The sequence below is a fragment of the Juglans microcarpa x Juglans regia genome, chromosome 5S (genome assembly GCF_004785595.1).
Source record: "Juglans microcarpa x Juglans regia isolate MS1-56 chromosome 5S, Jm3101_v1.0, whole genome shotgun sequence".
In the NCBI taxonomy this organism is placed as follows: domain Eukaryota; kingdom Viridiplantae; phylum Streptophyta; class Magnoliopsida; order Fagales; family Juglandaceae; genus Juglans; species Juglans microcarpa x Juglans regia.
This window is the reverse complement of record NC_054603.1, coordinates 11167202-11184996: the sequence shown is the minus strand read 5'-3', so window position 1 is coordinate 11184996 and position 17795 is coordinate 11167202. Positions and strand designations below refer to the sequence as shown.

General features: G+C 36.0%; 1 protein-coding gene across 3 annotated transcripts in view; it reads left to right on the top strand.

The window, feature by feature from the left end:
- The first annotated feature begins 6421 nt into the window (after positions 1–6421).
- Positions 6422–17795, top strand: part of LOC121267658 (agamous-like MADS-box protein MADS1) — a 74648-nt gene continuing 63274 nt past the window's right edge. Inside the window, exons 1-9 of one of the 3 annotated variants that reach the window (XM_041171634.1) lie at positions 6422–6581; positions 6930–7168; positions 10669–10750; positions 11900–11961; positions 12056–12155; positions 12312–12353; positions 14115–14156; positions 14267–14442; positions 16849–16853. In XM_041171634.1, coding sequence (XP_041027568.1) covers positions 6939–7168; positions 10669–10750; positions 11900–11961; positions 12056–12155; positions 12312–12353; positions 14115–14156; positions 14267–14442; positions 16849–16853 — 739 coding nt within the window. In that variant the 5' untranslated portion in view covers positions 6422–6581; positions 6930–6938. Of the gene's footprint in view, positions 6582–6604; positions 6805–6929; positions 7169–10668; positions 10751–11899; positions 11962–12055; positions 12156–12311; positions 12354–14114; positions 14157–14266; positions 14443–14728; positions 14934–16848; positions 16854–17795 lie in introns of those variants that run through there. The other 2 variants (XM_041171635.1, XM_041171636.1) reach the window with 2 other exon arrangements.

Below are 17795 nucleotides of genomic sequence, written 5' to 3'. Positions count from 1 at the left end.
GTGGCTCTTTGCCTTCATGTTGTTCGTGGTGCATATTTTTTGGGATTCGAAGCGTCTTGTACCCCTTCCTTCTACCACAAGGGTACGAGAAGCCTTCTTCCTTTATAAGCATAATTGGGCCATGGTCTTGTCTTCCTTCTCCATACCGTAATCTTCTCGCTCTTATTTTCTTCTAACTTCCCAGAGTTGCTCTTTTTTCCACCATGTTTACATGTGGCTTGAGGCTGCCTTTCCCTCGCCTGGTTCGTGATTTGCTAGATCGTCTTAGTCTGGCCCCGTCCCAGTTTCACCTAAATGCTTGGAGGCTTTTGATTTACTATAGCATCATATGACAATGAGCTTTGCTAAAGTCGGACCTGGAACAGGTTGACCTCATCGGCCGTGAGTTCCAGCTTACCCACAATGTCTTGCGGCTTAAGGGGAACATTTGCAATTTCAAGGTGACACATGCCCTCATTAATTTGGAACCGCAATACCACAAGGTGAAGGACTAGTCTCCAAAGTTCTTTTTTTGTCCGACTGCAGATGGGATTCCCAATTGGTCAGGTGAATCATCGCGAGTTCCCAGTTTGAACTGATTGGGGGAAGGTTCCTAAAGATAAAATAGTGCATCCGAAGGCTAACCCAGTCGAGTCGTATCGCCATAGTAAGGGAGTGGGTGAAGGAAAATTTCAACAGTGCCTTCTCCAAAGCCATTCTTTCAGATGAGAGCATAAGGGTCTCTTTGCCTCCCTAGGTCATGTTCTTCTTGACGACATGGTGACTCTTGCCCGGCCTTGGGTTACCCCCGCTCGAAAGTGTCCCTCAAATCCTTCTCCTATGGGCAAAAGGAAAAAAACCTTGCTTGGAGGGGGTTGGGGTTGATAGCAGGCTCCTTTCTAGAGTCTCGATTCCTAAAGAGCTGGTGTTGGCTATGCTTGAGGCCCATTGTCCCATCGTCTTGGCAATGCAGGTGCAAACGTCTAGTCGTGCTATTGACATGGAGGTGTTGGTGGAATCTTTTCTTTTGAAATCCTAGGAACTGTCAGCAAGAGACCCCTTGGTTGTGGTCCCTGTTGTGCTGCCAGCAACAACTGGTGTCCGTGGCATGCCCCCAGAAGCTGGTGACCTTGCCGCCCTACTTCGGGAAACTTTGGCGGTCAAGGTGCCCCGGAGGAAGCTGCCCTGCTCCCGGTGTAGATACGACAGTCTCGTCTGCTGCCGGCAGCCGCTCTTTTGAAGAAGAGGTTGAGGCTAGCTTAGGGGGCCCCGGCTCTAAGGTCGTGGCAACGCCTTCCGCAGTGTCTTCTCCCGCTGCCGTGGGACAGGATGATCCAGCTCTTGTGGCGGGTGGAGAGGACCCCGAATCGCTTGAAAGCTTGGACTCCATTATTAAAAGGGCGGTTACCACTGCTTCTAGTAACTGTGTCACGGATGTGGAGCACCAAGCGAAAGGTGGACTCCTTCTGGATATTGTAGTCGGCGAGGGTTCGGCGGATCTGTGCGAAGATCCGCTTGACCAGGCTGGAATAGTTGCTGAAGAGGCAGTCTTGACTCATGTAGAAAACGTCGAGGGTTAGCCTCCGATCCTCGTGACTAGGGAGGTTGTTGAAGGAGCCAGTTGAACCGAGGCTACCACACAAGTGCCCGATGTAGAGGGTTCAGTGTAGATCATCCCTCTTTTGGCCTAGCTAGAAACGGGAGAGTGTCGCGCGGAAGCCATCAACTAGGTCTTCAAGTGCTTATTAGGCTTGTTCTATGAGGTTTTACAACTTTTTTTCCCATCTTTTTATTTTTTATGTTGTTTTCTAGATTCATATTCTTGATCGTTCCATGTTGGCTTCCCTTGTTGTCAGAGTTCCTCTCATCTGACGGCCTTCATCGTGAACGACCAAGTGGTCGTTTGCGCAATGACCTGAATTACTTTACGATATGGCTGGAGCAAGAGCTGAGGAGGGTGCGACTTGCCCTAGAAGGGGGTAGCAAGAAAACTAAGAAGCTTAGTCATTGTCGGAATGAGCTAAAGGAGGAGGCGAAGGAAGAAGCCCAGTGGATGAGGGGCTTGGAGCAACTTGTCAAAGATCTTCGGAGTGACTTGTCCTAAGTGCAGGATGTAGCCTCCCGCCTGGACAACCCGCTGAAGTTGGCCATGGGTGTTCGCAATACCGCGTGGGCACATGGGTGTGCTGAGGGCCTTAGGTCATTGCGGGACCACATTTTGGAGCGTTCGTAGCCATTTCCATGGGCCTTTGAGAAATATTTACGGGATCTTGACCTTTCCCAGGTTGCCATTGACAAAGAAGCCTTTGAGTTTGGCTACAAGCTAGGGATGGACCTGATCCCTGACGCTTTTATGGGTCTTGCCTTCCCGGTCACGTCCAGCCTGCTGTTCCTGAACATGGCGACCCCGAGCCTAATGTCCTTGAGGTCGACGCTCCCAATGTCGAGGTCTCTGAGATTAGTGCCTGATGTTCCTACGCCCTAGCTCCTTTGCGTTGTTGCTGTTATTTCATTTTGCTATGCTTTCTCTTTATTTTTGTAAATGTATATACCTATGTGCCGTCGCCATGCGGCTCGTGTGTAACTCTTGATCATTAATGAAACTGCCTTAGACTTTGTTGTGTTAGGCTACTTGTTTTTGTGTATTCTTTTATGATATTTCCTTATTCTTCTTCCCTTTTTTCTTTTATGGTTGACCTGGGGTGTTTTGTCGTAGGAAATTATGGGTTTTCCATTAGGGGTGATTGCCGTCATCTAGGGTTTTACGGTCCACCCCACCAGCGCCTAACCTATTCCTAACGACCTTGCTGGCCGACGACTCTCGACTTATATTGTCCTTGTTCGCCCTTGTTAGTCAGTTGCCCTCTTGGCGCCTTTAGCGATATTGTTTAATGAGGCCGATGCCTCTCCACTATTTCTTTAAGCTAATTTCCTCTTTTATGCCATTTGTCTCTCGAATGTGTTTTACCTTGCCTATTCCTTTGATTTTTTTCCATTTTTGTGTTGCCGTGCTTTATCTTAATATGTAACTAAAAAAAGATAGAAGTGTCATCACTGTATGTTGGCCCTTGTTTGCTGCCGTTGGCTTGAAGAGGATGGAAATCCCCCTTAAGAGTTAAGCCGCGTCAGGGAGAGTTCGATTGCCTCCTCGGGGGGAGAGGCAGGGAAGTGTTTTACTAACACGCCTCTATGCCCCTCCGAGTAGCATCTTGGCTGTAGAGTTGAATATAAATAATTTGGGCTACTCTTTACTGCAATGGGGGCCGGGATAAGTATTTGAGTGATCAGGAAGTTGTACCCGCTCTCCGTCGCGGGAGAGACAAGTGGCCTCTTGCTCAAGCCATCCCTTTTATCCCCGCATGAGGTAGATTGTTTGGGCAGTTTGGGACTAAATTCGCTCCCGCCCATTGACATCACGTATATCATTATTGGCTGAAAAATAAGCAAGCTAGCATAACTTTATCCTTAGGTTAGTAGGAATTATACTTCGCAAACCTGGGCCTTCTGGCCTATGGCACGATTTGCTTGTTGCTTTTTACTAGGTTGTTGACGTTCACATTCCTTGGTGCAGTATTCGAATTTAAGGCGGTTGAAAGACCCAGTCCACAATCTATCAGGGAGAGGTCAGGATGCCTTAAGCCAACCTGCCCCTTTAACCCTGAGGAGGTAATTTCTTTGGAAGGGCGTGGGGCCAGTTCATTCATTATTGCGAAGGGAACCTAGGAAAGTAGTCGATCGGCCGAAGGCCAGGCTTGCTCTCCTCTACGGGAGGGTTCGAGTGGCCTCTGGCGCAACTCACCCCTACTACCTTCCGGGGAGGTAATTTGTTCGAGCAGTTTGGGGCTAAACCCGCCCCCGCTTGTTGACACTGCGTAGTCTGGCATTTAGTTAGTCTGCCATTCATCGGTGAAACATCGAAGCAATGGGTGCGACCATCAACATTTGTTATTTCATCACGCAGGACCCAGTTGGCACCCAACTCACTACTTAAATTGTCATACAAAGGCTGAGATTCATGGTTTCTTGAATTACCACAAGTTATCCGGCCATCACATGTTCGATTAATTGGGCACCTAACATTTTCTTCTACTAGCTCTTATTCTTCCCTCCACTTCGGATACAAAGGGCTAAGCACCGACCGAGTTAGATCTAACTCCGATTTTGATATATTGGATCGAAGTCGGAGTGAAGTTGGATTTTTTTTCTTTTTTTGCATTATATTTAGCCTATTTTTAAATAAGACTTTACATATAATAGATCATTTTTTATGGGCTTTCAAGTTTTAAGTTTACTAAAAGCATTACAAAAAATAAAAGAAAAGAAACAAGTTTAGATATTGAAAAACCAGAAATATAATTAAAAATATTTCATATGCTATGTAAACTTGAGAAATAAAAATTTAAAGAAATTATAAATATACAGTAAACCATTTTGACTAATATTATCGGTACACTATCATTCATAACTTAGGCTATTCTTGATATACTATCATTCCTAACTTCTTATTAGAGTCTTATACTCCCAAATCAACTAAACAATAAAATGGTTGTTCAACTATCTAGCCAAGGCCTAAGCTAACACTCAAGGCCCCAAATAACAACTAACAAGTAGGAGTAACCATGAGCCATCATGGTCCAATGGCAATGTCCACCATCCAATCATACACTGTTGAAAAAATTACAAATAGGAAACACAATCAACGGCTCAAATACAAGCAAAATACTGTATTAGAATCTAGACAATAAATTAATACTCTTACAATATATTACCCTAATATATGTAATATGTAATATGTATGATAGTGATGATACTATGATGAGTGTGTACATTTAATTGATTATTAGTCTATTAATATTATTCTTTAATAATTATCACATTGATTAGTATAAGTCTATTAATATTCTTGAATTTAACAATATAAATTCTAGACTTTTTACATGAATGTATTATCAATATATATATAATACATATTTTTATTGAAGTCGAAGTTGGAGTTGGAGCGGAGTTAGTCAAACAGCAAATCTGACTCCAATTCCAACTTTAAATGCAGAAAAACTCTAATTTTGATGATGCGGAGTCGGATTTTTAGATTTTTGTACAACCCTTCAAAGAGTTAGTGAAAAACACTATCTGAAAATTAAATAAGACCAATAATTAGTTTCTTTCTATTTTTCTTTCTAGTAGCATTCAAGACGCTATAAACTTTAGTTTATTTCTTTTATAAATCGTCGTCTCTCACAAATCAAAACATAGATTATAATGCTTATTAAAAAAAATAATGATCACTTTTTAATGTAAAATTCTACTAATCCCCTACACCACACACTAATATCTAATTTATCATTTTTGTCATTCTATTTAAACATACATATACATATACATATATATATATATATATTCAGGCGTAAATACGTGTGTTTACACGTGAATATATACGTGTAAATGATAAGTTGATGTGTGGTGTGATAATAATACATTTCTTATTTTTAGAAAAATTATATTCATCATCCCTAAGGGTATAAATCGGTCCGGTCCGGTCTGGAAGGGTGATGGGTTGAAATTTTCAGTCCATCATTTTTCCTAGACTGAACATCCATAGGGACTGAACCGGACCGGTAGCTATCAGTTCGGTCCGGTTCGGTAGGTCCGACCTAATTATTTATTATTATTATTATTATTATTTTTTCAAATAAATTAATAAAAAGATTATTTAAATTACTAAATTAAAGTTAAGTGAATTATTAATGTGTAGTATATAACTCATTAAAAAAATATTTTATATGGTCAATGATACTAAATTAGATGAAAATTACATCATTAACTTATATAATTACTATATAAAAATAACATATTAAATTATTGAGAATATCTTAAAAATATATATAGGAGTTCGGTCTGGTCCGGTCCAAAATTTATAGACTCAAGGACCGGATTGAATTTTCTCAGTTCATAATTTATGGGACTAAAACCGACTAATCTGGAGGTCGGTCCGGTCGACCCAACTTACAGCCCTAATTATCTCTACAGTACACCATACAACATATTTTTTTTTTTAATTTTTTTTCTCTTATCAAACATGTGATATAGGAATGATGATTAGAATAATTCAATTAGTTTAAAAAGAATAAAATCAAAAATAATTTTAAAAAATAAAAAAAATGTGGGGATAAGTAAGAAAACTACTCATTTTTAATATAGCCAAACGTCTCAATCACCGGCCATGAGGAATCCCCTGAGAAGTCACTCTCCACTGTGTCTCTCTCCCTCCTCCCTTTTTTTTTTTGGTTGCGTGTTTTCATGTCAATGATGGGTGATATTAGACGGAAGAGAGAGACATAAAATTACAGAGAATGAGTATTTTTTGCGAAAATAGAAAGGAATAAAATAATAGAATAAATTGGAGGTTTTTCTAATATAGTTATAATAGATGATAAGTCTTTTTACTTTATAAATACGTACCCATCTTTGAGACCACCTTGCTTAAATTTTCTCCATTTCTTCCTGTCTAGATTTGAGGTAAAAGAAGAGAGAAAAACAAATTCAGAAACGACTTCTTCTGTCTTTAATTTCCATCCTCGCCGCCTCGTTTCTTTCCTCACCAGGTTAGTCAGCAAAATACTGTGACATTTTCTTTCAAATCCAGTTCCAAGTGCTAGCTAGCTTCACCTCTTTTGGGTTAAATATGAGCCTTTACTCCTCTGCAAACCCAGTTAGAGAAGCTTACAACATACTTTTATTTTATGGAAAGACCCAAAGAGAAAAGAAATGTAAATTTGAAGCACACAAGATGTTGAAGTTAGGGAAGCTGTATTTCTGAGATTCCAAGTTCTTTTCTTTCCATTTCTTTTTCTTCGATAATTGTAGTTAGTGCAACAGAAAGAAATCGTTTCTGTATGATAGTTAAATATCTTCAAGACGATCTGATGTTGATTTGTTTCTGCTCGATTCAGCTAGATACCATGGCGTACCCAAATCAATTGATGTCAGTCGACTCTCCCCAGAGGAAAATGGGAAGGGGAAAGATAGAAATCAAGCGGATCGAAAACACGACTAATCGTCAAGTCACCTTCTGCAAGAGGCGCAACGGCTTGCTCAAAAAGGCCTATGAATTGTCGGTTCTCTGCGATGCCGAAGTTGCCCTCATCGTCTTCTCTAGCCGCGGCCGCCTTTACGAGTATGCTAACAACAGGTGTTGCTTGCTTTTTCAAGATTTTTAGCTTTATTTCTTTGTTCACGTTCATCTTAACTTACGGACCAACTTCTTTACATTCTTAGGCCATCTTTTTAATGGTCATTCTTTTATTATTTTAAACTATTACTGCTTTCTGGTTGAAAATATTCGTTCTGCAATTGATCTTTGGGTGAATTTAAGCCCTCAGAACGCAATCATTAAAATGGTACTGCAGTTAAGATTAAGTTTTCTTTCATTCTTCTGTTTTGATGCTTTCCATCTTTGAGCTTTATGGGTTTTCTTCCTTATTTATTTAGTTATTTTTTCTTTTTATGATCGTGTTTTAGATCTTGATTAGGTAGCTAGCTAGATACGTAGATCTGGTGTAATAGATAGGCATAGAAGCATTAAGATTGTAAGTAGAACCAAGTCAAATTTAGGAATGTTTGCAGGTATGTGAGATCAGCTCCCTACGTCCTCCATTGTTGTTTAACTTTTGTTTCCTTCTCTTTACCTTCCTATTACTCTCTTTCTTTCTCACTCTCTCGTGTCTTCTATGAGTCCAATAATAGCTACAAGAAAAGCTGTCACGTTCTCATGAGCTCAGTCCCCTCCATCTCCTTGACACTTCCTCAATGGCTTGTCAGTTGACAACAAGAAATCGAGGTACAATTCCAAAAAATCATCAAGTTCTTTGATTTTATGGTTTAAGAGCAACTTAGGGTTTCAAACCGAAAGGGGTTCTCTTACAACTTGTTGAAATCGAGCTCTTTTCAATCTATCACACCCAAATCGGGTCACAGTTACACCAACCAAGTTAGGGTTTTTCCCTAAGAATCCCAAATCTCAGTTGCACCTTGTGCTAGATTTTCTCACAGTCAAACCTACCGGACTAATTAGGGTTCATTAGCAACGACATGGCGTAACCAACTTGTCCAAAGGCTCTAATGGGTAACCCTTAGACTGAGAAAAAACTCACGACAGCCAATCAAGAGAGAGCATGTAATAGCGTTTATTTACCCTTTTAATATTATCTAGGAAATGGGCAGATTATGCTGGGTATGTGGATCAGACTGGGCTTTGTCTCGGTTAAAAGAATCTTTGGTCAGGTCATGGTGCACTGGTCTCTCTTCGTTTCATCAATTCAAACCCTATTTTTTTGTTCAAAGGTGAAACCAATTTCCCCACGGGAGAATTTCTAACTTTCTTCTTAGAGATCTCTCTCTCTCACCCTCGCTCGTAGACCAAAACTGAAATAGAAAAGAGGACTCAGACAGTGAAAGAGGGATGAGCCATTTTCATTGGCTCATCCTGGCTCATCATAATTTCACTGTTGGCAATGGAGACCGGGCTTTCCATTTGCTTAAAGATCTTGCATAGATATGGCGAGTAAGCTTCTGAAATACAATGTTAGAGATAGAGAGAGACAGTGAGTATAGACAACGTACGACAACTGCGAGCCAATGGGAGAGTTCTGAGCTTTTTGGCTTCTTCCATGCAACGAGAAGCGCCTGCTTTGAAAACTGACGGCTGACTCTGATCTGCTCAGACCTTTAGTCAGAAGTGACTGATTTATTATTATATTACAAGCTTTAGGTTTTCAAGTTTCTTAGAATAATATTAAATCCATTTTTTAAGAGTTTTTGCGAACTATCGAGGTGGATAATACACTGTGGTTTGAAGGGTGAACTCCATCCGTAATGGGTACTAGAAACGTGGCCAGGATCTGACCGTGGATGTAGTTTAGCCAATCATATTGTAGGAGGTACTGCCAGCATGGCAGAGACAGCCAATCAGTGTATCGACGAAATTAAGGTAACAGAACCTGGATAATGTTGAGTCAAGTCTCACCGTGATATTATTTATAGTTTATTTTCTTAATACAGTTTACTTTTTTCCCTATCTACATGTGGTCATACGTTGCGCCAACACATCTTTTCAGCTGTCACATCTACTGTACAGCGATGACCCTATGCCTATGATATGGGGTTTCGTATTTGAATCAGTTAACTTCGTATTTGAATCAGTTGACTGAGACGTAAGTGTTTTGATTTTCTCATTAAACAACACGTTGGTAAGGAATTAAAATGTAAAATGAATACAATTTTTATTATAAAAATCTTTTAAATTTGGTTAGATTGAATCAGTTCAGAGTAAGGGATTACCGTCCACGCACTAAAATCACTTCTTTTTTTTGTCTAAAAAATAACTATTTTAACACCAATTTGATAAGATTACTAAAAGACTTTATTTTCATCTTGTATGCTTTAAAAATGAAAAACTTTAAATCTTAAGATCTCTCGTAGTTCTTGGTCTGTGAAGATATTTTGTTAGGTGAGAGAGTTACAACAATTTATTAGACCATATCAGTCACAAAGAAATTTGTATATTAGAGAGTCTTAAAAATATTAGTTGACTTGTATTTTGTATGTCACAGGTTAAAGTTGTAATGTCCCGTTATAAATGAATAGAGTTCGTTCTACCTTAAAAAAAAAAAAAAAAAGTTCCGTTACCTAGAGAGTGTTGATCTAACTCTATTCTTCTCCATTCAAGAGTAACTATTTTGTTGGAATTTTTGTTAACTATTTTTATGATGTTATTATTGGTTGTATTGTGTGTATAATTTATTTATCAATAAAATATCAAAAAGATCTGCTCGGATAAAATCCATAAAAAAATGTTCTTACTACTAATATTGCTGATTATTATTACCTGCATGTAGATCTATTTTTTATATGCACTGTTAGAATACAGTTTCCTTTTTACAGGGCTATAAACAATTATGAATAACAAAAAGGAAAAAAAAAAAAAAGTGTGCATTTGCCTGTTCACATATTTCACTTGAATGGTCGATATTACAGAACTAGGACAAGCAAGAGATGCAGGCCGCTGATTTTGTTTTAGCAATTACAATAATATAAACGTAGCTACTTGAAACATAACCGATCGATGACCTATCTTCTCAGATTCCTGCCACATTAGAGTCCAAGTTAATTTAATCCTTAATTATACTATTCATGAAGTACTAATTGTTTTTCATCTATATATGTTATTGATCACTCTATATAGGTAAACATGTTTTTGGTGGGTGTTTTATAAGCAATTGCAATATAGGTAAACATGTTTCCAAAGTGAAAAATTCTATATGCTACATTATCATCCTACTATATAAGATGTGACACATTTATTACTATTAGATCATCCGTTATTGGATTATTATTTATCATTTAATAGGAATAATTGTGATACATTTTATATAATAGGATTAAAGTTGGACGAAAGTGTGGTGTATATATAGCATTACTCTTTCAAAATTTCTCTCCAGCAAGAGCACAATTGGCTTGTTTTCTTTTCATTTTATTTTTTTTCTGTTGAAAATAAACTTTTAGTATAACATTTTGCAGCCCTTTTTCTCTCTTGCTATTCTTATTAGGGTTGCTATTTATTGTTTCAAGTTACCGGAGAGATGTTTCCTAACTTGGGATTCACATGATTTCATTATGCTTATATGATTTCAGTGTCAAATCAACAATTGAGAAGTACAAGAAAGCATGCGCAGATTCCTCCAATACTGGGTCTGTTTCTGAAGCTAATGCCCAGGTAGACTTATACATTCTTTTATCTAATTGATCTTCATGAAAACATAAAATGATATTTCTGCCACCGCTTCTAATTTTGAGAAACAAAAGAAAAATGAGCTCCTAAGATTGCATCAATGTGCATTTGGATTTAGCTTCAGCCTTAGACTACGTACTGATCATGATCAGGATATCAAAAGGTCTATGATACACACGACCATAGTGCTTCAAAAGTACTAAGACTATCGGATATTGATTTGATCACATTACCATTAATCCTTGAAATCGTAACACTCCATAGTGCTAGCTTCCAAATCTAATGTCCATGGTAGCTCAATGGTAACACATGGTAGCCCTTTCTCTTTTGGCCACTCTACTTATCAACATTCAATGTCTTTTGAGTATCTCCATAGATATTACTAGAGATTTTAACCTAGGTTTTAGATCGCCCCATTTCGAATTAATTAGTGGTCGTCCACACTGACGCAATGGTAGTCATTTCTCTTTTGGCAGATCCATTTACCAATGAGTATTCAATAGCTTAAGATTAAGCTGATATAAAATAATGCTATACAGAATTCTAATAGAGCTTATAATTTAGTATACCCCCTCTTATGACTTGAAACTAGCTATGCCTTGATGTCTGCTCTAATACTAACAATTACGGGACATCATTTTTGAAAATATTTTCGTAAATATAACTTAAATCATGATTTGGTAAAAACCTTAACTGATCTTAGGAACGTAACATGCCATTTACCTCGCCAAATTACCATTTTCTGATTTAATTTCTCCAATAGTTCAATTTATAGTCATTACTATTATATATATATATATATATATGGTTTAAAAGTAGCAATCATATGCCTTTTTCTCTTCAATGATATATATATATATATATATATATATATATATAATTACTTCTTGAATCAGACGTACGTATACGTACATGCAAATCCAAACAATCCCAGGAATTGACTAAAGAAATAATATTAAACCACAATCAGCCCGTATGGCCTTTATCTTGATAATCACTCCAATTTTGAACCAATAGATCAGGAGTGAGCTGAATTAACTTTGGTCTGTAAAGTTTGTCCAGATATCTCTTTTGTATATTTGTTGTTTTAGTATTATGTATAAACAGTACTAACCTTATTTGTATCTTAATTAGTTCTACCAGCGAGAGGCTGCTACCCTGCGACAACAAATTATTAACGTGCAGGATTCAAACAGGTAAAAAAAAAAAAAAAGACGATCTATAATATTCTCCTTTTTTGGAACTTTAACATTGCAATATATAAAATTTCCTTTGAAAACGTTTTTCCAGGAAAATATTGGGTGAGTCTTTGAGCAGAATGAATGTCAAAGATCTCAAGAGCTTGGAGGGAAAATTAGAGAAGGCAATTAGTAGAATTCGGTCCAAAAAGGCCAGTTTCTCTTCCATCTTTTCTCTTAGAAACCTATGATACGTTCTTATTTCTTGACAATAAGCCACTTAATTGATTTTTGTTGTTATATCCTGAATTGCCACTAACAACTTCCTTTTTATGATCTTCTTTCCTTTCCCTTATAAAATCAACCAGAATGAGCTCTTGTTCGCAGAAATCGAGTATATGCAAAAAAGGGTACGTCATAATCTATCATTCTCTTGAAGTAATTTTCTAGATCTGAAGTTATCTTGTGTCCTTCCCCAAAACTTTCCATTGCAAGTAGTACTTGTCCACTTTGTAGGTATCTCAAGTATATTTCCGTGATTAGGGCCACTCTAGCTAGCTTACGTACTTAGCCCTAAAAAAAATCAAAAAACCTTGTAATTAGGGTGGTCGAACAACTTTTGAGTAGTATGAACAACATCGTTATCGTTAGGGCAACAGGGGCCTCATACTCGGTAGCTCGAGAAACAAAATTATAGGAATTATGGAATCACGGACATGTCAAACAATGTTGCTCCTTGTAATCCACTCGAGGTAAAATTGTCGGAGAAATGTCTCGTAAAATAATTAGATAAATATTCATGGACAGTCATACTAGTTGTCTGTGTTAAATAAATAAAATATCTTTACATAAGCTTCTTAAAAATCCTGATGGTAAAATGTCCGGCCATATATATATTAGGGGTCTTGATGATCATCATGTTAGTTTGTTCCCAACTTTATGCTACATTAATACTTCACAACTTTAGTGTATATATATATATGTACTATAAATAATTCAGTTCAACAGTATCAATTTGCAATACAAACAATTAAAAAAAAAAAACTCAATTACATGTATTAGCAAACGCAAACACCACCATCAACAACCCCATTCAACTTCTAATACAACTCAATCTGGCATGAAATTAAGCCTTTGATAATCATCCAGGAATTAAAACACAACATATATCTAAAAGCAGAAAGAAAGTGATTCTAGCTAGCTAGATGAGGGCCAGCTCTAGAAACAATATTTTCTAGCAAGCTAACTTGATATGTAGAGATATTAATTATCCCACTACACAAGTACAGGACCATGGATGAAGTTAAGAGGTAAATGCACATCATGAAGAAAAACACTTAACAACGGGAGAGCCCCAGTTACTTTTCCGAGATATTTAATTATCCTGATAATCACAAAATGCATTATCTATCTTGAAGCCAAAATTATGATCAAATTATAATCTTTTTCCTTGGACTATTCATATTTCTCAAATATCATAGAGTACTACACATATGCAAGTGTCAATCTAACAACAAAAGATGCCCTAATTCGATCGTTTTTACCAAAGGCTACATTAATTCTCGATCCAATAACGGTTTTTAAATTTAATGAGAGCATGAACGATGGATTTTCCTTCCACAGTACTGAGGGTAAAGTGGTTAACTATTTAGAGGGATGAACAATAGTACTAGTCTTCCTGCTTGGATTTTTTATTTTTTATTTTACTTTGTGATTAAGAAAATATTTTTAAATGATGTTGTGATTTTTTTTTAAATATTTAAGTGTTAAAAAATGTACGTAAAAAAAAAACACACACACACACACATAAAATACACTAGTGGGAACTCCCAGCGATGGTTGTAGTATTACTCTTAGAGGGAATGTATGTTTATGTTAAAAGATAGCATCATGAGTAACAATATTAATTAATGCCTTTTAGAATCATCGTTTTATTGTCGCTAAGTGTATATTTTTCTTTTTACCTTTTCTGCTAAGAATTTGTGTACATATTATCTATTTTGATTTTTTTTTATAAATATTTTGATGTTTCAATAAATGATATAATTTGTCAAAGATCAAGTTATTCGCTAATTTGGTCATACCGAAAAGCTAGTAAAACTTTTGTTAGCTGCTGAATGTTGTTGTCATACTCGCACTTTATTCTTAAATTGCCTATATTTAATTTGCAGGAAGTTGACTTGCATAATAATAACCAGCTTCTCCGTGCAAAGGTCTCTCTCTCTAGATCACCTCTCATTCTACACACATACACACACAGAGCACAATTGTAATACTATCGGTGCATGGTGTCATGTATCGGGATTTTGTGTGGATGGTGTAGATAGCCGAGAATGAGAGAAGCCAGCAAAACTTGAATGGGATGCCTTCAGGAGTGGGAAACTACGAGCTCTTGCACTCTCAGCCATTTGATTCTCGAGACTATTTCCAAGTAGATGCATTGCAGCCCAATCAAGTACAGTACCCACGCGGCCAAGACCATATGGCGCTTCAATTAGTGTAAGAATCTTATTATTCACTAACGTTTTCTTTTTCATCTTTTACCAACAACCATTTATATCGTACGTTTTGCATGCGTATCATGAGATGCATGCATCATGTTTCATTCATCGCACTTTTGCTCAAACTATTTGCACATTCACATAGTTGAAACATGCATATGCAGATATTTAATTACTTACAAAAAAGGGAACTTTATATTTGGTCCATATATAGTACTTTTTCACATGAAATCATCTGAAATATTCATCTAATTAACACATATTTTCTTACTATTTCTATGCAGTTAATTATATGCTAGCTTGAGGGACCATGGTAAGTACTGCTGCTGCTTTTGTTTTCCATGGAAAGTGAGTGTATCAAATATGTGAATGTGACATGAACAAACTGATCGAGGTTGCGATGTTGCATGCAAAGTACTAGTGGTATTGTAGACAGTCATATTAATACTCCTAAGTTTGCTATTAGAGATATTGGATATCTTTTCTCAATGTTTATGCATTCATGCACCAAGATCAACTACTCTATGACTTACGTACCAACAACATTTTTTTATCGCTAGTTTGGTTTTGTCTTAAGAATATGATGATCTCTTGCATGGTAACATAAATTTGCGTAATCAGTGCATATATAGTTAGCTGTATGTATTTAATAAATTTGGTATACGATGTTTGGTCTCACACCTTAACCGAAATGTCACATGATTCTACCAAACACCTTACCGGCATTACTTTTACCAAATCTACCAGTCGTATTTTCATCAAACAGTACTTCAGTACCGTGCTAGAATTAGCTATAGAAACATTCACAGAGATCACAGATTGGATATATAATGACGGGATATATAGTGTCCTGTGATTCAGTGAAATTGGTCCGTGTTCGGGTCCATACTTGTAGCACGACTCAATCGAGAAGGTGTTAATTAATTGAGGAATTTGTGTTTGGTGTGTGAATACTAAGGTCGATATGATTATTATTGATGGCTCATCGATCGATAGATTGTATGTCATCCCTATATTGTGATATATTTTCGGTTGAGAGTGCCTATGAGGATATTCAAAATTACAACTACAAGTCTGTTAATGTACCTTGGCATGTCAAAATTGGTTTAGTTTTTTTTTTTTTTTTTCCGTAGATCAAGGATATGGGCAATCCTTTTCTCATCTTGTTCCTACACTGAAGAATTTGCACAACGTATTTAATCTCATTTAATCATTATAATTTTTTCAAATTTCTACACAAAATAAAATAAATAATTCAACTTTTTCAAATCTTAAAACAATAATAATATTAAAAAAATATATTCTAACAATGAATAATGCTACACAACCTCCCAACCTCCACACACCACATTTTTTAAAATTTTTAAATTTTTTAATATTTTTTTTTTGAGTTTATTCTTTTTAAACTAATTTAATTTTTCTATTCATTATTCATATATTAAATATTTGATAAAAGAAAAAAATAATAAAAATTAAAAAAAGTGTGGTGTGTGGAAGTTGTGTGAATGGTAGGAGGATGTGTAGATTTTTTTTCTAATAATATTTTATTCAATTTTTAACTTTTATCTCAACTCATCTCATCTCTATCTGCGAAAACAAACGAGAAGTAATGTAACCTTCCTTGTTCTAATTTCCAAACATCGGGAGAAGCTATATTACACGGCCTTCATGATTCCAACCTTTTTTTTTTTTTTTTTTTTTCCTTTTTTGGGATTTCATATCATTCTCAAGTTTTCTTTCACAATAATAATGAACCCATATATATAACTATTTTATAACCCATCAATGTTATTGTCACTTTATATTTGATCTATTAATATTTGTATTTCGAATTTTATGTAATCGTACTCAATTTAAAGTAGAGTCGTAAAAAGAGTTTGGGAAAACAATTAATTGATGGTGTGTGTGTGTGTATATATATATATATCATTCCTCGATCGAGAGAAAGCCAGAATACAAAAACAGGATAACAAAAGAATTATTTTATTTTAAAGCATTCGATTCCAATGTATTTTTTGTTGTCGTATGATTATCATTATCATTATCATTATTATTATTATTATTATTATTATTATTATTATTATTTCTATTCTCTGATTTAAAATTATCCATATAAGATAGACTCGATCGGTGCTTTGCCTTCCATTCGAGTGGCTTAGCGATGGACCAGTGAGAGTTGGACTAAGAACGATGTAGACCATTTTCAGGCCCAGATCTAATTATATATATTCTGAAATGGGCCAGAGAGAATGGTGTGCTGAATCGCTGATCCAAAGGCAGTTGATGGTGGAATTCACATGATCACAGAAGGGAATTCTCAACTCTCCTATATAGATTCCACAAATATTTTTTAAAAAATGACTTGGTTTTTAACCATGGGGGAGCGGGTTGTTACAAAGAGTAGTGAAAGTCTTATTAAGGTTTTTTTCAATCTTCCCAAAAGAGCTAAAAACGTTCATGATATCCTCCCAACAATCATGGAATTAGAATGCTATCTGAACCCAAACCACTCGTTAGAAGTACGTAGTTTGTCTAATGTGAATTTCTAAAGGATATATTTGAGATGGCCTTTTGGGTTTTACCGGTAACATTTTAGCGGGGAATTGTGTTTTATGCTATTTAATTGGCAACGTTTGGTGTTAGTCCTGCTCTGCTGCTATATATGTATTAAATATTAATCCTCGCGCGAATTCTATATATAAATAGAAAACGAGTTATGATTGTCACAACTATTTTTCATAACTTTTTACATAAATATGTATTTTAAAATATATAAGGATATTTTTCTAAAATTATAATATTTTTACTAGTTATTTTATAAAAATGTCTTTTATTTAAAACATATTTTAAAAAGAGTTATGTGTTTATCATTTTTTAGGGAAAAAAAAAAAGGGAACCAAAGCCAACCATATATTGCAGAAAATAAATGATTGAAACCCATTCAATAATTTACGGTTTAGCCATACGCCAGTTTTACAGAACAGATTACAAGAACTCAGTAAAGAAAAGCAACAAATTCCAACAAAACAGTCTTACTACTCAGGAAAAAAAAAAATAGTATGAGTAGAATATGAGTACTGTTATATAGAATTATTTTTATGTATTCTATAATGTGATTAGTTATGTCATTTTTTAATATGTGACATAACTAATTATATTAATAAAATATATAAAAAATACGTGACTGATATAATATTTTAAATATCAACAAGATCTGACCAACTTCGGCCTAACGTGCAATGAGGCCACAAGACTTTAAGTTGGTTGGTGAAAAGAAAGCAGTTGATGTTCAATTTATAAATTAGGAAAGGGAAACTTCTGACAATGACCCTCGTCCTTCTTCTTTTTGAG